The sequence below is a fragment of the Urocampus carinirostris genome, chromosome 4 (assembly GCF_059441175.1).
Source record: "Urocampus carinirostris isolate Australia breed hairy pipefish chromosome 4, RoL_Ucar_1.0, whole genome shotgun sequence".
NCBI classification, from domain to species: domain Eukaryota; kingdom Metazoa; phylum Chordata; class Actinopteri; order Syngnathiformes; family Syngnathidae; genus Urocampus; species Urocampus carinirostris.
The window spans coordinates 10,711,624-10,732,576 of NC_142352.1; the positions used below are offsets into that span (position 1 = coordinate 10,711,624).

The 20,953-nt window shown below is 41.5% G+C and overlaps 1 protein-coding gene and 1 pseudogene across 1 annotated transcript in view; one reads left to right on the plus strand and one right to left on the minus strand.

The window, feature by feature from the left end:
* Positions 1-20,953, minus strand: part of itga11a (integrin, alpha 11a) — a 122,985-nt gene that overhangs the window by 27,317 nt on the left and 74,715 nt on the right. The window contains exons 16-21 of the mRNA XM_088333631.1: positions 18,288-18,454; positions 7,916-8,055; positions 5,237-5,347; positions 4,113-4,198; positions 2,211-2,421; positions 2,028-2,126 (exon numbers count right to left, since the gene is read on the minus strand). Coding sequence (XP_088189757.1) covers positions 2,028-2,126; positions 2,211-2,421; positions 4,113-4,198; positions 5,237-5,347; positions 7,916-8,055; positions 18,288-18,454 — 814 coding nt within the window. The remainder of the gene's footprint in view (positions 1-2,027; positions 2,127-2,210; positions 2,422-4,112; positions 4,199-5,236; positions 5,348-7,915; positions 8,056-18,287; positions 18,455-20,953) is intronic.
* On the plus strand, positions 3,297-3,420 carry LOC148366813 (U2 spliceosomal RNA; annotated as a pseudogene).

The following is a 20,953-nucleotide window of genomic DNA, read 5'->3' on the forward strand; positions in this document are numbered from 1 at the left end:
TGAGGATTAGCAGACTAAAACGCAGACTAAAATGGATCTTAAATGCTGAGGTAACATAGCTGTCAAACTGTTGTCTTTCTAAGTGGTGGCCACTCGTCATTCCAATAAAAATGGCTATTAGGAGTATAAATAATACACTTCTGCTCCTTAAAAGATGTGATCCGGCAGCAACAGTGTCAGTGATTTTAGAGGACAGACAATTATATCATCATGTTTGGCCTGTGGTTTGGCATGTCAATTACTTTTTTCTGTCGGTGACAGATTACATTCCGCTTCATCGTTTTATAAGACTGAAAATAACATACTTTACTCTCGGCTTTTTGTCAAATGGTTTGAAAAAAAATGGCCTATTACAGTGATGGGTAATCAAATCAGCAAAGCCTTTTCTGCTGGCGTAAAACATATCTGAATCATGTGATGTTAATTAGATTTTGTCCATCAATACTTACTAAATAATTCCAAACTGTTTGTCAAGTTCCATGCATTGCTTCAGATGTGTGCTTTATTATTTAAGTATTTAATCAGTCACATTCCATTTTGCAAGGCTAAGATATCTACCCAGAGGCCTTCACAGAAACTTCTGAAGGCCGTGAGACATATAACATCAGTGCTCGAGAAAGCTACAGGTTCAGACAATCAGATTGCGAGTTGGCGTTTGTGCACCTGCTAGCGGGTGTTGGGAAGCATTACACTTTTCAAAAACTATGATTGGATACGAGGCGATACTCCACCAAAGTGATCACACCAACAGCCAATAAACTTAAAAAGACAGAGCTGCACTAGTAAATATATTGTGTTGATTTAATAGCAGACCACTACGTAGCGAGCAAGCCTTTCGCAAGCAAAAACATGTTTTGTGCACCACTTTCAGCCCAAAGGTGAGCTTTTAACCCCAAGTTCAAGCCCAATCTGATCTGAATTTCAGGCTGGGTCGGGCCTAAAATGTAAATTATTATATTCGGGTCAAGATGAGCATCTCCCTCACTGACTTTCTTTGTATCTGCTTATACAGCCGTTTTTAACTTGATTTCGTAACAAAAGAAAGACATTGCTGTCATGATTGCCGATTCAAGGCACCTGTGACTGCCCAATTGGCGCCAACAGCCCTGAGAGCTGATTGGCTGAGAGACTTTTTTTAAACTCCCGGGTTTCAAGAGAACACCGTCAGATCGTTGCGAACCGATGCTCCCAGCTCGGCAAGCTCACACTATCAGACACTTTTCCTGCCCTGTTTTCCTCTGCCTGATACCTGTTGCCGACCTGTTTCCGGACCCGATTCTGCCCTGTTCTGCCATCCCGACATCCGACCTGTTTTGCCCAGCTCACACTATCAGACACTTTTCCTGCCCTGTTTTCCTCTGCCTGATACCTGTTGCCGACCTGTTTCCGGACCCGATTCTTCCCTGTTCTGCCATCCCGACATCCGACCTGTTTTGCCCCGCTACCTGCCTGACACCTGTTGCCGACCTTGTTTCCGAACTCGATACCGCCCTTGCTCTCCCGTCCCGGCTAACGACTAGTTTTCCTAGAAATCTAGGACCATCCTCGCCCGACACGGAAGTGCCACCTCCGCGTTTCCAACCACCTGCTACCCTTGTCCGGCAACCATCGGCTCGTGGAAGCAAGCCCTACTCTCCCTCTTTATTAATAAAACTGAGTAAACGAGCACTATTGGGTCCTGTGTCTGTTTCTGGTCCGTGACAATAACATGTCACGCATTCGCGTTGCCGGCTCCCCGAGCAAACCACGCCTAGCAACAGCGGCGTCCTGACCCCCCCAAAAAACAGGCACGGGGCGGAAGACAGGATCGGGCTATATAACCCTTCCTCCACCCGGGTCCTCAAAAATAAAATAGTAAACGTAACTTCCAAGGACTAGCTTATTGAGTCTTTTTGTTAAAAAAACACATCACTAATTCAGACTGGAGCTGTAGGCGTAGGTTTTAAATACACGGCCCGCCAAAAATTGCTATAAGTTTTTAACGAAAATGTTTTTTTTTTCTGCATGTGAAGGAAAGATCGGCTCACCTGGGCTTTCGACTTCATAAACGGAGAGCTGACATTGCAGATGTTCTCATGTTTCACTTTGTCCTCAATGTAGCAATCAATCTTGACATCAGCATTGTCCTAAGATCAATAAAATCGGCATTTAAAAAGAATAAATGTCTTTCGTCACAAAAAGTACTTGACCTCTGCCGGATAAACACAGACCTTCAAAATAAGGCTTGAGAATCGCAGATTGGCGGAGTAGCTGATATTTAGGCGAGCATTGTAAGCATTTTCTCCCTTGTTCTCGAGTCGGGCATCTACCATCAACCTCCTCCTGTTTGCTTCTAGAACTCGGAGCGATCCTTCGGAAGCTCCTTCATTCAGTTGGCGGCAAAAAACTCCACGAGACTGTACAGCCTGTAAACAAAACTGCCTGGGAGGAAGAAAGATGAGAAAAATTGATACTCTCATTATGTGTATTTGAAAAGGTGAAAAAAATTGGATTTGGAAGCTAACTACCGTAAATTCCGGACTATAAGCCGGTACTTTTTCCTAAATGCTCAGCCCTACGGCTTATTCAGTGAAGCGGCTAATTTATGGAATTTTCTCCAACGGCCGGGCCACCAGCGGCGCAGGAATATATAAGGTAAGATTAAGACCAGTGGAATATATGTGCCAAGAAAGACTGCAATCTCTCAGTTTATGCATATATTTTCTTTAAAGTTAAGGTGTGTTCCGTTACTGAATAAGATGCCCTTGATGGCGATTGTTGTAAGAAGGAAGTTCAAGACGATTTACCGTGCATTTCACATTTCCGGGGTGCCTTTTTTTCACAGGTATGGTTGATACATTGCGAGCGTGATCCTACTAGCGTGTTGGTACCTTTCAAAGGCACAGTTTGGGATGAAAGTTATATTATTATGATTAAAGCTTTGAAAACTCTCTCGGTGTACCGTCTTTCTTCGTAAATATGTGTAACCATGTATAATATGTATTTGCAACTGTATATTTTGTAATGTATTTATTTTAGAGATTTATTCTGTTATGTGTTCTATGGACGAAACAAAAATAAGGGGCGGAGAAAACGCAGCCTGATGGGAAATGTGGTAAAGCTGAGTTACCGGTAGATCTGTCTGTTGTAGCAGCGGACAATAGTGGATATATATTTTACCCACCCTTAACTTTGGATATATACATTTTGTTTCCTTGGATTACTTTCAACAGGACCCCGACTTTAGAAGTCAGCATCATACATTAATTACAGGTATTGTTTAATAATTGTGATGTCCCCTGTAGTTCTGTAATTGTATATTATCCATGAAGTTCTCTATGATCTTTGATTTTTGCAACTCGGAGATGGCATAGGAGCTTGCTCTGTCCACTCCACGCAACGGCCCGGTATTGCAGTACCTCCGGGAACGGTGCATTCGCAATGATCGCGGCAAGGCTTTAGGGCTAGGACCTTAGCTTGGCCTTTTGGCTGAGAGTGAGTGTCCCGGCTCCTAGGCTTTGTAGCGTATTATGAACTGACCGATAACGGATAATGGATAATGATTTTTGAACAAGCTAAATAACCCTTAAAACCCCTAAACCCCCCCTCTCGACACGTATTTGCGTCTTTGCAAGCTTTGGGAATGTTAAGGGGGTAATCAGTTTGACTGAACTATCTGACTGTTTTGTCGACGTTCCCATTGTAGAGCCTTATAAACCGGTGCGCCTTATGAATGGAAGATATAGGACCAAAAACTATTATTTGGGGGTGCGCCCTATAACCCGGTGCGCCCTATTGTGCGGAAAATACGGTACTTTATGTTTGTGTTTGGTTTCTTGGGGCAATCATTTAACATTTGAAGTCCGAAAAATCTGTCTTATTCAGTTTTTTTCCCAATTTTCTGTTCTTTTATGCATGTGAAGGAAACATCTCTGATTTTGCGCAACGTGCATTTTGAGCAAAACAGAGAACAATCGACATGCCCCTATTTTCACGAATATAACCAACAGGCTGGTCCGTTGTCGGAGCCAGAAAGACAATGTAAAATTTGCTACACAATCGATTCTTGTGACGGCGTGTGACGTTAATAAAAACAGAAGGTGATCAAAATCAATTATTTCCTGAACTCTTACTTTTGAGTCATCAGGTCTGATACACTATGCAGCGCTAGGTCTGGCATACACCGGTCATCCTCATCACAGCCATTCCAGAACGGCAACTGGAAAAACAAACAGAATTTACCCATGGAGAACCCAAGAACCCTTTTCTCCTTTGGAAAATTAAGACCTGAGGGTTTTTCAGAGTTAAAGTTGGGTTGGAAGGTTGGGGCTGAGAGAGTGAAAGCATGAGAGAAAACAGGGAGGGAGAGAGAGAGAGAGAGAAGGAGAGTGAAACAGAGAGAGAGAGAGAGAGAGAGAGAGAGAGAGCTACAGAGGGAGCGAGAGAGAGAGAGAGAGAGCCATGCAGAGAGAGAGAGAGAGACATACAGAGAGAGACATACAGAAAGAGAGCGAGCGAGAGAGAGAGAGACATGCAGAGAGAGAGAGAGAGAGAGACATACAGAGAGAGAGAGAGAGAGAGCTACAGAGGGAGCAAGAGAGAGAGAGCCATGCAGACAGAGAGACATACAGAGAGAGAGAAAGAGAGAAACATACAGAGAGAGAGAAAGAGAGAGACATACAGAGAGAGACAGAGAGAGAGACATACAGAGAGAGACATAGAGAGAGAGACATACAGAGAGAGAGAGAGAGAGAGAGAGAGAGAGAGCTACAGAGGGAGCGAGAGAGAGAGAGAGAGAGACATGCAGAGAGAGAGAGGGACATACAGAGAGAGAGAAAGAGAGAGACATACAGAGAGAGAGAAAGAGAGAAACATACAGAGAGAGAGAAAGAGAGAGACATACAGAGAGAGACATACAGAGAGACATACAGAGAGAGACATACAGAGAGAGAGAGAGAGGGAGAGAGACATGAAGAGAGAGACATACAGAGAGAGAGAGAGAGAGAGCCATACAGAGAGAGAGAGAGCCATACAGAGAGAGAGAGAGCCATACAGAGAGAGCCATACAGAGAGAGAGAGAGAGATTGGGAGAGAGAGAGAGAGAGACATAGAAAGAGAGAGAGTGAGAGAGAGAGAGGAACAGACATACAGAGAGAGAGAGAGAGCGAGAGCGAGAGAGCAAGAGAGCAAGAGAGCGATAGAGAGCGAGCGAGAGAGAGCTTTCATGCTTCATTTCCTACGATTGTATGTTTCTGACCTCAGTTCTTGTAACAGTTGGCCAGCTGTCATCGAGAACCGGTCCATTTTCTGGATCCTGCAGCCCGACTTGTACAGTAAACACAATTGGCCGGGCGTAGTCAGTTGTCTCCTAAAATACAGGACATCTTTGAGAAGCAGTTTTACAGATTTTCGAATCAACCATACGGAAATAATATTTTGTTAATTGATGCCACAGGGCGGCACGGCGACTGAGTGGTTAGCGCGTCTGCGGCACAGTTCTGAGGTCATGGGATCAAATCCAGCTACCGGCCTTCCAGTGCGGAGTTTGAATGCTCTCCCCGTGCTTACGTGGGTTTCCTCTGGGCGCTCCGTTTTTTTTCCCACATTCGAAATACATCAATGCCAGTTTAGTTGGCCGGTCCGAATTGTCCCTAGGTGTTAATGAGCGAGTGAGTTGTCTTTCCCTGTGTGCCCTGCGACTGGCTGGTAACCAGTTTAGGGTGTCCCCTTTCCTCTGCCTGAAGACACCTGGGATGGGCTCCAGCACCCCCACGACCCTACTGAGGATAAGCGGTGCAGATAATGGATGGATGGATAATTGACTGCCCTGGTATCTTTTGTCGCATAATACTAACATTTTTGGGGGCTTATTTAGTCGGTTGCACGATACATAACTGTATTAAATCACATTTCTTTAGTGGAAGTACAATGTTGGCAACAAGGTTGACTTGGTATAATTGGAAATTATTTGAATGCAACACAAACTTTTTATTTTTTTCTATTTTTTTTTAAATTCCTTTAAAAAAATGTCATTGTGTTTTTTTTTCCTAGCTGTTACTTTTTTCTTTTAGAAGAAGAATAGAATAGAATAGAATTTACTTTCATTGTCATTCTTTGTAACAATGCACACAGAACGAAATGTCGATACACCTGACCTGTACAGTTAAACTGTAGCGAGCCGATGCAGCCGCAGCCAAACAGGGCGCAGCCATTTTAGTCATTAGGTGACCAAACCCCCCAATGCCGAGCGCCAAGCAGGGAGGCAATGAGTACCAATGTTGTAAGTCTTAGGTATGACTCAGCCGAGGCTTGAACCAGCGACCTCCCAGTCTCAGTCTCAGAGCGCCCTACCATCTAGGCTACCGATCTCTATTTACTTTTTTTCCTTTGTTTCTTTATTTTCTTTTTTTCTGGCTTTTTTTCTGAATTTTCCTTCCTTTTTTTCCTTCCTTTTGTTTCTTTTTTTCTCAGCTTTTCACAACGTTTTAATTTTGGTATTTTTTTCTTTTTTGTTCGACCCCCCCCTTCCTTTAAGTCATTTTGTGCACAATTTTACATAATATTTGGCCGTGTAGGGATTAAAGAAGCAAAAACAACCTGATGAGCCGTTTGGGACCCGAAAGAGCCGGTTCTTTTTAATGAGCCGAGCCGAAGAAGCCGGTTCTCGAAAAACTCTGCTGACTTTACTCAACTTCGTGACTTCAAAATACCGCATTTAGAACACAGCGTCAGGGAAACCCGTGTATTTTTACCTTCATGCACTGTAACTTTGACTTAATTCACTTCTTAATTAGCAATTTCGAGCCCTGATTTTTGTGAGCTGGATATATCTTCTTGTGTGCGGGAAAGTTAGAGGGAACATTGTCCTGAACATATATTTTTTGTCTATTGGGTGCAGAACCGTAGTGTTCCTGCCCACTATTATGAAAATCTGTTTCAAAATTGTCCAGGTGCCAAGGGTCTCGAAAAGTTTAGTCTCAAACTTTGCCCAAAATGGCTTGTTTCCTGTATAGTTGTGACATCATTGAAGGGACACAATATATTCAGTGGAACCTCGGTTTTTGAACGCCTCTCAGTTCGGACAAATCGGTGTTCGACCAAAAGTTTCGAGAAATTCTTGCTTCGCTGTTCGGTCAAAAAAATCGGAGTTTAAACGCCGGTACGCTAGGGTGCGATGCTGAGCGGCGTACGGTTGTTTTAGCCCCTAATTATGCCTCCGAAGAAGGTCGGTGCAAGCAGGACAGGTGAAAAAAAAAACAAGTTGTTCGTCCAACTATTGCCTTTAAGAAAGACATAATAGCTAAATATGAAAGAGGTGTACGAATTTCCGATCTTGCTAGTGAATACGGCATGGCTAAATCTTCTATCAGTACGATAGTAAAGAATAAGGAGGCTGTGAAATCGAGTGATGCGGCTAAGGAAGTTAGCGCTATAAGCAAGCAACTGCCGCAAGTTTTGGAAGAGGTTGAAAAACTTTTGATGATTTTTCTCTCCCCACCGTCCACCACCAAGGTAAGAAATCCTATTCATAATCCTTTTTTTAATTTTTTACACGTTCATGTTAGCGTAATCTTTCGTACGGAAGATTACGCTAACGCGAACTTACGATTAGCCTGGGTTAGCTTCATGTTTACGTTCATGGTAAACATTCAGGGTGTTGGAACGGATTAAAACGATTTTACATTGCTTTTAATAGGAAAAAATTATTTCGGTGATTGAACAAATCGGTTTTCAAACAGGGTACTGGAACGGATTATGGTCGAGAACCGAGGTTCCACTGTAGATAAAATATATAGAAAAAAATATATGGTACAAGTTACAAGGCAAAATAAATCACCACACTTTTGTCATCACACAAAGACAAAACGAAACAAAAAACAGTATATTTATTAAATCAATTCCAAGTAAAATTTAGAAATTCTGACAATACTCTTACCATGACATGGAAATATATATGATCACAGGCTTCATCTCCGGGAAGAAGTGTCAGGTTCTGCGTCTGGGATTTGCTCGGGTTGTCGAGAATCGCTCGAGGATTGAAACGTCGTTCCGCAATGGACATGTTATATTTAATTCCTGAGGGACCACAAAAAATAAGTGTAAGAGAAAGTTTAATGCAGTGCGGTCAAAGAAAAGAGGGATGAGCCACAATGACCTGCAGTTTGAAATATGTCCACTTGATGTCGCTAAAACCAGATGCCGCTCGCAAAGCGAACAGTTCACTGCAACTGTTTTTGCTGACTACCATTTATCAACCAGTGAACATTTGAGGTTATTTACTTCAAATAGAAGTCATGGCAGTAAAATCCGAAAAATAAGAATAAGTAGGAATATTCCAAATTATGGAGATTCAAAGTGAGAAAACCGACACGATTCTTCTCATTTTTTCCATCATCTTTTTGTAAAGGAAGAAAAAGAAAAAAAATGGAAAAAAACAAGAAAAAGAGAATTAGACTTTTTAAATGATTCAACTGAGAAAAAAGGGGAGGAAAAAAGGAAATGAAGAAAGACAAATATGTGAAAAGAAAGTCAGAAAAGATGAAAAAAGCCAGAAAAAAACATAGAAAAAAGGAAAAAAACATAAAGAGCAGCAAGATGACTGATAAACATGTCAGCTCTTTCTAAATGAGGCTAATAATATGTCAAATAATGCAATTTTTTTCCACCTATGAGAATTAAAAAAAATGTACTTAACCAGATTTTCTTTATCTTGATGAATGAAAGTTGTTTTACCACAAGGGGGTGCTACATAAAACACACTGTCCCTTTAACTATAGAGAAAATGATTTAAATTATTTAGCTTTTTTACAAATGCACATTTGATAAACAAGGAAAGAGGTAAAACCTTAGTGAAGGAATAAATGTATTGACTAGAAAAAACCCCAATACTCGTTTTATAATCGAATCTTGCGTCCCTTGAACATATTCTAATTGTGAGCCTTCAAAATATCCCCAACCCGACAGCTAAGGCACATTTTTTATGCCGTTAATATATGAGTCTCGCCCATGCGAAAGAGCTTTTTCCACCATGTGGCCCCTAAAATAAAAATAACATTTTTTAATATCGTTTTTTTGGGGTTGGAGGTCGTACATTTACGGATCAATAATCAAATCACTCCACAATCATCCCTGCCAGAAAGCCAAAATTGTTGTAAAAATGATTCGTAATTGTTTATTTATTGATTTATGTTCAGTTTTTGATCATTCCTTTGCTGTGAGTGGTTTTGAATGAAGGAACAACAGTGGAGACAGCTGTGTGTGTAGTTTAACACTGAAAAGCAGCAAGCGTTTATTAGAGCCCAAAAAAACTCCCGCAGTTCCAAAATCCCTACAATTTCAAACGCTCCCTGTTTAATGAGGTTGATAGAAGGTGAAAGTAATCTGTGTTTCAAATATTGTTGTCCTAGTGATGCATTTTGCTGATTATTCAATTTGTTTTGGTAACTAATGAATAGAATAGAACAGAATAGAATAGAATAGAATAGAATAGAACAGAATAGAATAGAATAGAATAGAATAGAACACAACAGAGTAGAGTAGAGTAGAGTAGAGTAGAGTAGAGTAGAGTGGAACAGAACAGACTAGAACAGAACAGTGTGGAGAGAACAGATCAGAACAGACTACACTAGACTAGGCGAGACTAGACTAGACTTGAACAGACTAGACTAGACTAGGTGAGACTAGACTAGACTTGAACAGACTAGACTAGCATAGACTAGACAAGACTAGACTTGAACAGTACAGACTACAACAGAACAGACTAGACTAGACTAGGTGAGACTAGACTAGACTTGAACAGACTAGACTAGCATAGACTAGATAAGACTAGACTTGAACAGTACAGACTACAACAGAACAGACTAGACTAGACTAGACTTGAACAGACTAGACTAGGCGAGACTAGACTAGACTTGAACAGACTAGACTAGACTAGACAAGACAAGACTAGACATGAAAAGACTAGACTAGACTAGGCAAGACTAGACTTGAACACTACAGACTACAACAGAACAGACTAGACTCGACTAGACTTGAACAGACTAGACTAGGCGAGACTAGACTAGACTTGAACAGACTAGTCTAGACTAGACTAGACAAGACAAGACTAGACATGAAAAGACTAGACTAGACTACAACACAGTAGAGTAGAACAGACTAGAACAGAGCAGACCAGACTAGACTAGACTAGACGAGACTAGACTCAGTTGAGTAGAACAGACTAGAATAGAGCAGACTAGACTTGAACAGTACAGACTGCAACAGACAGACTAGACTAGACTAGACTAATCTAGAACAGAACACAGTAGAGTCGAACAGACTAGACTAGAGTAGAGTAGAGTAGAGTAGAAAAGAAGAGAACAGAAAAGTCTTGATTTTCATTGATGACAACCTATAGAAAATAGGTGGTGACTGGGGTAAGAGGAGTCGTGACAATATTGTTGGCGCTGTTGATTGTAAAAGGATATCTAAATGCTAAATGAAGTGATTCGAGAACCCTCTGCCCATGGTATACTGTCTCTTAATAGTCTAGCATTTGTTAAAGGGACAGTTTGAATATATGCCCACTAGATGTCGCTGTATTATGTCGTGCTGCAAAACACAAGAAAGATTATAAACTACAGGCACAAAGTGACCCAAAAAAAAGAATATTTATCTGATAGCTCATGCGTTTTCACTTACAGTGCTGTTCAAAATAAAAGGAGTGCAATGTGACTAACCAGAATATCCATGGTTTTAGCCTCAGACTCTGATTGGCTCCCTGTCCCTATTTAAACCCATTCCTATCTGTCCCCTGTTGTCAATCCGTCTGCGAATCTCTGTTTTTACACAGCAAGCCCTTTCTCGACCCGTACTCACGCCTTTCCCATGTTTTGCTTCTGTTTGTCTCCTACTACGACCAGTTTTGATCTCGACCACGTCTGCTCTCCCGTCCCGAATTACGATCCGTTTTTGATTCCGACCACGTCTGCTCTCCCGTCCCGGCTTCCGACCAGTTTTCCGCCCCTGACACCGCCATCACTTGCTACGGGAGATCCACTTCTGTGTTCGAATCACTAGCCGAGTACGAGAGCGAACACCGGATCGTGGGTGCACCCCTCCTTGTCCCTTCAACAAAACTTGTGGTAAACGTTACGCGAGTGGGTCCTGTTTCCGTTAGGTCCTGACATGCCTTAGATTCTCAAAAAACAAAAACAAGTTATAAAAAACTGTGGTTATGCTACCGTATTTTCCGCACTATAAGGCGCACCTAAAAGCCTTTATTTTTTTCAAAAGCTGACCATGCGCCTTATACTACCGTGCGCCTTATATATGGATCAATATTAAGTCGCAAAGTCTTGCAACTAAGGCAAGCAGCCGCCGACTAGATTTTCCCCCGAAGGTGAAGTAGTCCGCGGTGTATGCTGGGATTTGTATACCGCCGTTTCATTTCCTAACCCATGTGTCAATCATCATTTGAATCAGTCACTATTGGCTAAAGTTATTCGGAGGTAAAGGGGGCGGATCCTTTTTTATCATTTACAGGCTGGCATAGGCTAAAGGGGCGAAACAAAGCCTGCAATTGGCCGAAAAAGAGGAATGTAAATCTCACGTTAGGTTGCACTACGGCATAGAGAAAACATTGTTTACTATTCTGTATTTGTAAATATTTTTCTCCTGGATTTACTACACTCACCATGGAGTGAATAAAAAGACCATGGTTACGTATCATTATTGAACGTGATGGCTGCAAGAGAACTTAGGTGAGCTATGCGGCTTTATATTTTCCCGGTATCTTGTTTTAGAACGATCTTGATGTTTCTGTGATGAGTCTATTTTTAAACTAAATTCAATCCAAAGTGATTATTGTCATATGCACAGTAAAGAACCCCGTTTCCTTGCACAATAAACTTCTTACATTGCTGTCCACACGGTTGCCAGCAAAAAATAAAATAGAAACTGAGAAATGTTTGGAATTTCGTGAATCCCAAGACTTTAACCTTCCGAATGATATTTGGAACGCTGCATTTGAGTGACATCGTACGGACACTGTTTCCGTACATGTCTGAGACACGTATTTGCTTCTTTGCAAGCTTTGGGAATGTTAAGGGGGTCATAAGTTGGACTGAACTATCTGACTGTTTTGTCGACGTTCCCATTGTAGCGCCTTATAATCCGGTGCGCCTTATGTCAGGAAAATATAGGACCAAAAACTATTTTTTGGGGGTGCGCCCTATAACCCGGTGCGCCTTATAGTGCGGAAAATACAGTACTTAATATTAAGATTGCTAAATGGAGCCCATCCCAGCCATCTCCAGGCAGCGGGCAGGGGACACCCTGAACTGGTTGCCAGCCAATCGCAGGGCACACAGGGACAGACAACTCATTCGCTCATTCACACCTAGGGACAATTTGGACAGGCCAATCCACTTGAAATGCATGTTTTTGGAACGTGGGAGGAAACCGGAGTGCCCCGAGGAAACCCACGAAAGCACGGGGAGAACATACAAACTCCGCACAGGAAGTCTGGAGCTGGATTTGAACCCACGACAGGTTCCCATGACATGAACTGTGCCGCACAAGCGCTAACCACTGTGCCGCCGTGCTGCCCGTTAGTCACATTGCACAGCTATTATTTGGAACAGCACTGTTTTCAAATCAATATTGTTTTTTTAATGCATGACATTTTTTTTGCCCACTACCGGGCGCTAAATAATACGTAATGTCCCTTTAAGGCACAGGTGTCAAGCAGGCGGCCCGCGGGCCAGATCAGGCCCGCTAAGGGATTGAATCCGGCCCGCGAAGAAACACTCAAAGAAGCGCAAGAGAAAAACAAGCTGCAGGTTGAAATATGTCAACTCGATGTTGCCAAAGCCAGGCGCCTCGAACAAAGACTCTTCTCCAGCCCTTTTCTTCCACTCTCTGTCTCTGTCTCTTTCACTCTCTGTGTCTCTTTCTTACTCTGTCTTTTTAACTTATTTTGCTCTAATTTCCTTTTCTCCTTTTCTCTCTTTTCTCTTTCTCTCTTCCTACCCTTTGCGCTTTCTTTTCTCTTTTCTCTCCTTCTGTCTTTCTATTTCTCTTTGGATTTCTTTCTTCCTCTCCCTTTCTTTTACCCCTTTCTCACGACTTTTTATCTCTTTTTTTTTCTCACGCTCTCTCCCTCTCTTCTCTATTTTTCTATCTTTGTCCTGCCCTCTCTCCTTTCCCCTCCTTCTTTCTCTTATTTCTTTATCTCTCTTTTTCTTTCTCTTTAATCTACTAGTCCGGCCCCCGACAGACTGTTTGTTCTATCGTGTGGCCCCTGAGTTAAAATGAGTTCGACACCCCTGCTTTAAGGACTCAAATAAAAACGTGAATCTTAAGTAAATAGACTGTATAATACCAAAGCAGAGCCACTGCTGTATAAGAAAAATATTCTTGTAAATGAAATCCTCCTAATCTGAGTAATTTTCTGTAACTTTGTGTTATAAACCTCTCCACCACTTCCATTTATAGACCTAAAATTATAAAAACAAATATTGGAATTGTGGCTAATGACATCACTGGGTGATCCACTGCAATTTTAGCTAGTTACGGGATGACTATGAGGCCAATTTAACCAAGAAACCAAAAAAATGAACTTGAGAAGTGAGCTCTTTCCAAGCCACATTGTTTAGACAATTTACTTTATGTTTTGCTTCAAATCTACTTGGAAGGAAAAAGTGAGTAATGGTGACGTTGAGAATATGCAGGACCCAAAATTAAAAGAGGTACACTCGGGGCGGGTGATACTAGGAAGTTTGGTTTCGATCCATTCCAAGTTAATAAATAGTAGTATTGAATGATACAAATCAATACCGATACGGGTCAAAGCGACGCTGCCATGAGTGGCTGCCTTTCCAGCAGCTCCCCTGTTTTCTCTCACTTTTTGTGTTTTTTTTTGTTTTATTGTCTGCTTCTATCTTCGGTGTTTTTCTTCCCGTTTTGACAACTACACTATGGATTACTTCTCTCCTATGGACATTGGTTTTAGCGCACAAAAATGCGTTTATTCAAGGAATCAACTCCTTGCCCTGAAGAATTCTCGTGCCGGCGTGATGAAGGGGCCTATCGTGGAGGAAGAACCAGAGCTAGCTAAGCGGCTAGCGGTGTTATAAGTCTTCGGTACCATCCGCAATCATGGTAAATGCGAACTCACTACCAAATGAGATCAACGAGTGCTGGTGGAAAACATCGAAGCGCACAGGGAGCGCAGTTGCTGTGTTTTGCGGAAACGTGGCTCACGTTTAGCATTCTGGACACTAACGTGTAGCCACCCGGAGCTACCCGGATCAATCCGGCTTCAGCGTCGCTATACAGAGACACGAAAGCCTGCGGGAATCGGAGAGGAGACGGACTCGCTAACACGAGGTGGTGTATCCCTGGACACAAAGAAAAATATTTCCATCTGCCGCAGGGATGTCGAACTTTTGGACTGGCGTGTGACGTCATCTACTCCGCTACAAGCAACCCTAGGGCATCATGTTAATCTGTTAATAAACAACAGGGTAGACTGCTGGAAGTGTGAATTACCCTACGGGGATGAATAAAGTATCTATCTATCTATCTATCTATCTATCTATCCATCTATCTATCTATCTATCTATCTACTTCTTGCATGGACCCCTCCTCCCTTGAGTTTGCTTGTAATTACAATAAACACAGCACAAAGATTATGGGCACTAAAATGCTGTTTTTTTTTAATTAAATACCCACAATGCTAACTTATTTAGTGCCCCCTAGTAGTTTAAAAAAATCATCATTCGGTATTGGTTTGAGAGTTAAGCAAAAATACATGAACTGTCATATAAACGAGGATTTTTTTAAAAATACTCATAGGTTGAAAAATGTACAGATTTGATTTGACATAACATGTGTCTCCACTAGATGGTGCTGACATCATTGTTGGCCTTATTCCTGTTACGGGTACCCAAAAATTTTGGCAAAAAAAGAATTTTGATCACTTTTAGTCTCCGGAATTGGTATTCTTCCGTGTTCTTTTTAGCAATCGTTTTCTGTTGCACTACACAGTACAGCGACATCTAGTGGAAAAATAATACACTGTTCCTTAAACAGTATAAATTTATATTAATATATTTTTCTTTTTAGTTTATCTCTCTCACAGTGGACATGCACCTTTATTCATTGCTGCTTTTGTATTTGACTCTCTTGGCTTTTGTTATGAAAAAGTTGTAGTAGAAATATGTATTTATTTTTACTGCTAAAATCTGAATTGTGGTAATTTACTAAAAAATGGAACATTTTTAGAGCTGGAAAATCGTAGTTACACGTTTATCATAAATATAAACCAACTCAAGGGGGAGGGTTTGATTATTCAATGCTTATGGCATTTCAAAGCAAAAACTATCAGATCAGTATGAATTGATACTCTGTGTCATGAACCGGAACAGGATCAGGACCCGAATGCGTGATGTTTCTTAAACAAGCCTTTTATTTTACGGGAAATGGGGAGTCATGCACGTGAGGCAGCAGTCTGGCGTGGAATGATAGGAAGCCAGAGGCCGACGAGATCGATACCAATGGCCCGAGCAGATATTGGACAGATGGGGTCGATACCGGACAGGACGGGACAGACAGAATATGGAAATAAAGCAGGACTAACTAGTCGGGAACGAAACTGGAAACCTATATAAAACAACGGGACAGACAGGATTAGATATCAAAACAGGATATCGAAAGTAAAACAGGACAAACTAGACGGGAACGAAACTGGAGACCAATATTAAACAGGACAAAATAAACGGGAACAAAACTGGAAACCGATATTAACAGAACAAAATAAACGGAAACAAAACCGGACAGGAAATACCAACAGGAAACAGGACCGAGTCAAAACCCACGTCTTGCGGGGCAGAGGTTCGTTGACGGACTTACAAAAGAAAAAGTGAAAGCACTGAGCTTAAATAGACTGAAAGCCAATCTGTCAACGACCCGCAGCTGGTGCCACACGGGCGGGGCCAATTGGGCACCATGGCAACCGTGACACCCTGATGTATTTACTTGGATTGGATCAATACTAAAATTAGTATCGCCCACTTGTCCCGACCCTCAGAAATCTGACAGATTGCATGTGGTACAAGGGGTGTAGAAGTGACTTGAAAACAGCAGTAGTAAAGATTTTTTAGTGTGTGTTACTTGCAGGAACGAGATTTCATACAGGAAATCACACCCTAAAAAACGCAGATTCAGACAGTACATAAAGGATATAGCATTTTGGGTTTTATGTCGTTTTCCGCTTAAAACCAGACATGTGTCTTCCTCTCATGTTTCATCAAGAACAAATTAACTGCTGACTGATGAAGTATCGTAGCGTGCCGACAGAACACTTGTCAGCATTTTTAATATACAATCAGGGTTGGGTAGGGTTGCTTAAACTGGATTACTTTCAATTACTTTTGGATTACTCCCATACCAAATATGCTAATAAAAGACAAAAGAAACTAAATATGAAGAAAATAGATTGATAGATAGCGCCAAATACCCGCATGTAACTCGAGAGCATGTTTACTGGGCCGAGGAGTCCAAGAAAAGCATCTTACTCTGCCTTTTGGTGCCTTTGTGGGTCAATAGCGTTTAGTTGACATGGTGGCTTTTACAGAAACTTGAAAATGAAAGAGATTTGCGCATACTTAATGTCGATTTTTCAAGCTATTTTACGTGAGTGTAAAGCTTAGACCAGACATGGGGACTTGAGACTTAGTGACTTGGACTCGAGTCGACTCGAGTCGCTGTTTTTATGACTTGTGACTTGACTTGGACTTGGCAATCTAAGACTCGGGACTTGACTTGTGACTTGACTTGCCCAAGAAAAAAATACTTGGGACTTACTTGGGACTTGAAGGTGAAGACTTGAGACTTACTTGAGACTTGCACATGTGTGACTTGGTCCCATGTCTGGCTTAGACTGCAACATAATTGACGCACAGGCAGACCCAGGCAAAAAAGAGGTGAGGCAATTGTTACCCAATTGGAATGCAGACCCAGGGTTGGGTAGGGCTACTTTAACTTGATTACTTTCAATTACTTTTGGATTACTCCAATACCAAATATGCTAATAAAAGACAAAAGAAACTAAATATGAATATAATTACTAAGATTTGTGCAGGCTTGGGGAGTAACGGAATAGATGGAATGGCAAAAATGATGTTGGCAAGCTGTTTGGATTTATTTTCATTTTGTTTCTCTCATCTCATCTCATTAGCCGCACCGCTTATCCTCATTAGGGTCGTGGGGGGGCTGGAGCCCACCCCAGCCATCTTCGGGCAGTGGGCAGGGGACAGCCTGATTTGGTTGCCAGCCAATCGCAGGGCACACGGGGACAGACAACTCACTCGCTTATTCAGACCTAGGGACAATTTGGACCGGCCAATTCACCTGAAATGCATGTTTTTGGAATGTGAAAGGAAACCGGAGTGCCCGGGTGAAACCCACGCAAGCACGGGGAGAACATACAAACTCCGCACAGGAAGTCTGGAGCTGGAATTGAACCCACGCAGGAGGTTCCCATGACATGACTGTGCCGCACAAGCGCTAACCACTTCACCGCCGTTTTGTTTCTGTCGCATTTTATGTTAGTTTTGCCGGAGTTCAAAGAGATCAAATTCAGGAGAGAAATCTTACCACGTGTTGTGAGTCATCATTTTAGTCCTATTTAGTTTCTTTTGTGGGCAGCACGGCGGCGCAGTGGTTAGCGCTTGTGCGGCACAGTTCATGTCATGGGAACCTGTCATGGGTTCAAATCCAGCTCCAGACATCCTGTGCGGAGTTTGTATGTTCTCCCCGTGCTTGCGTGGGTTTCCTCCGGGCACTCCGGTTTCCTCCCACGTTCCAAAAACATGCATTTCAGGTGAATTGGCCGGTCCAAAATTGTCCCTAGGTGTGAATGAGCGAATGAGTTGTCTGTCCCTGTGTGCCCTGCGACTGGCTGGCTACCAGTTCAGGGTGTCCCCTGCCCACTGCCCGGAGATGGCTGGGATGGGCTCCAGCCCCCCCGCGACCCTAATGAGGATAAGCGGTACGCCTAATGAGATGAGATGAGATGAGTTTCTTTTGTCTTTTATGAGCATATTTGGTATTGGAGTAATCCAAAAGTAATTGAAAGTAATCCAGTTAAAGTAACCCTACCCAACCCTGTTTACAATTAAAAATGGAGTGAATGTTTTGTGCTAAACACCTCAATGGATGTGTCGGACCTGTTTGAAATTCAACCCAACGTCAAACCAAGAGAGACAAGAGTGTAAGGTCTTCTAGAGCCCTTTGACAGCAGTCCATTATTTGTGCAGGCTTACCGATTTCCTGTGAGGCCAAGATGGCCGTCCTGGCGGTGATGTTGAAGCAAACAATGGCTGACATGCAGGTCACGTCTTTGCCACCCCTCTGACAGTCTTTCACAAAGATGTTGATCTTACTGGGTTCAAACCTGACGCTCGTGTATATGCGGACAACACTCTTTGACCTGTCAGAAAATACAGAAATGATACAAGCGATCAAAGCCGAAAGTGCTTCATGTTCATTGTTTTACAGGTGGAACAAAAAAATTGACATATGGTTTAGATATATATAGGAATGGACATTAGAGAAGTCGCTAGAATTCAAAGATACATTGTGTATTATTCAGTGCCTCCTTGCGGAATGCTCCTCCCCCCCTGAGATTCGATCTCAGTGTTTAAATCTAGGCTTAAAACACTCTACTACAGTGGTAGATATATATATATATATATATATATATATATATATATATATATATATATATATATATATATATATATATGTAACGGGTGTAATAATAACTTTTGTTTTATTGAAATTCCTGCTGAAATATGTGTATAGTTTTTGGTAAATGTCCTGCAATGCTGAGTCCAACAGTGCCATCTGCTGGTATGGGGTGGGGTTTGGTTTTGGCTTCTAACATGTGACCAGGAGGCGGGGTTTGTTGTTAGTCTTACTAGAGAGAACTACAAAGGTAAGACATATCTTTTGGTGCTCCACAAAAGAAGTTAATTTTAAACATTATAACCCCAGCTGACAAATCTCTCACCATGCATAGTAATGTGATTGATATTGTCAAGCTGTTTAGGTTTATTTTTGTTTTGTTTCTGTTTTACTAAATATTAATTCCCCTTGTAGAGATCAAAGAGATCAAACCCAGCAGAAAAAGCTAATGTTGTGACTCATCCATTTGCAGGTAAATTGTACCCATTTTTATACTCATTATTGTTTTTATTCCTATTTTCTCATATACATTAAAAAAGGATGATGTTGGTTAAAATTCAGACTAAAGAAAAACATGTTGAATTCATTGTAAACGTTAAAAATCCACTATACGATCTCTTGTTAAAAGTATCTTGTTAAAATGTAAAGATGTAAAAATGTATTGTGATATTCTAAAATGTATTTTCTGTAAAGTGAAAAGAAAGCTCTTTGATATGCTTTGTTGTTAGTCTTACTAGAGAGAACTACAAAGAGATCAAACCCAGCAGAAAAAGCTAATGTTGTGACTCATCCATTTGCAGAAACTGTAATAATAAAAACCTCATCATCCAGTCCAGCGTGAATGTGGATCTTTGGTGGGACACGTACACCGCGGTTACATATAAATATATATAGATATATATTTTTTATTATTATTCATAGTTCTGTTCCGCTGTATAACATTAATGATCATGATTTGCATGTTGTTACTGAACATAAGGATCTGGGTGTCACTCTTACTTCAAACGTAAAGTTTATCACGCATATCGCCAAAATTACCAACAAAGCCAATAACATCAAACATTTACAGACACTTTTACAACAAGAACCCAGCATTCTTAGTTCGAATGTTTTGCGTTTATGTTAGAATATAGACATTAACCTACTGGAAGGAGTTCAACGTCGGTATACGGAGCGGATACCTGGGATGCACAACTTGTCATATCCGGAAAGACTACAAAGACTGAACTTGGACTTTTTGGAGCTCCGCAGAATTCGATTTGATTTCATTTTTGTGTTCAAAGTACTGCATGGAATGATCGATGTGCCTTTTGATCCATTTTTTGAGTTCTGTCGTGTTGATGGTTTACGTCACATGTGTCAAACAGGCGGCCCGCGGGACAAAACTCAGAGAAGCGCAAGAGAAAAAAAAGCTGCAGGTTGAAATATGTCAACTTGATGTTGCCAAAGCCAGGTGCCTCTCACAAAGACACCTAGTGGTCAAATTATACACTCTGTGGATTATTTTCAATATTTTACTCAACGACTACTCTCTCTCTCTTTCTCTCTCTTCCACCCCTTTTTTCCTTCTCTTTCTCTCTCTCTCTTCCACCCCTTTTTTCCTTCTCTGTCTCAGTCTCTTTCATTCTCTGTCTTTTTAACTTCTTTTGCGCTAACTTCCTTTTTTCCTTTTCTCTCTTTCTCTCTTCCTACCCTTCGCGCTTTCTTTTCTCTCCTTCTGTCTTTCTATTCCTCTTTGGATTTCTTTCTTCCTCTTTCTTTTTCGCCCTCTCTCACGACTTCTCTTTTCATCTCTTTTGTTTCTCACACTCTCTCCCTCTCTCTTTCTTTGTCCCGCCCTCTCTTTCTCTTATGTCTTTATCTCTCTTTTTCTTTCTCTTTCTCTTTAATCTACTAGTCCGGCCCCCGACAGAATATTTGTTCTATCGTGTGGCCCCCGAGTCAAAATGAGTTTGACACCCCTGGTTTACGTGGTCACAGATATAAGTTACGTGTGCCTAGACCTACCAGCAACTTGCATGGAAACTTTATTTCTTTCAGGATACCAAAAATTTGGAATTTTTTTGCCTGACCGGGTTATTAGTGCAAATACGGTGCAAACCTTTAAGCAAAGGTTGGCAGCAATAGATGTGTCAAATTTTCTTAGGGGAGGGGGCCGTAAGGTGACCATATTTGGCCATGCTCACTCTCAGCATTAGTTTTTTTTTGTGTCATGTTTTGATTAATGTATCCAACAATACCT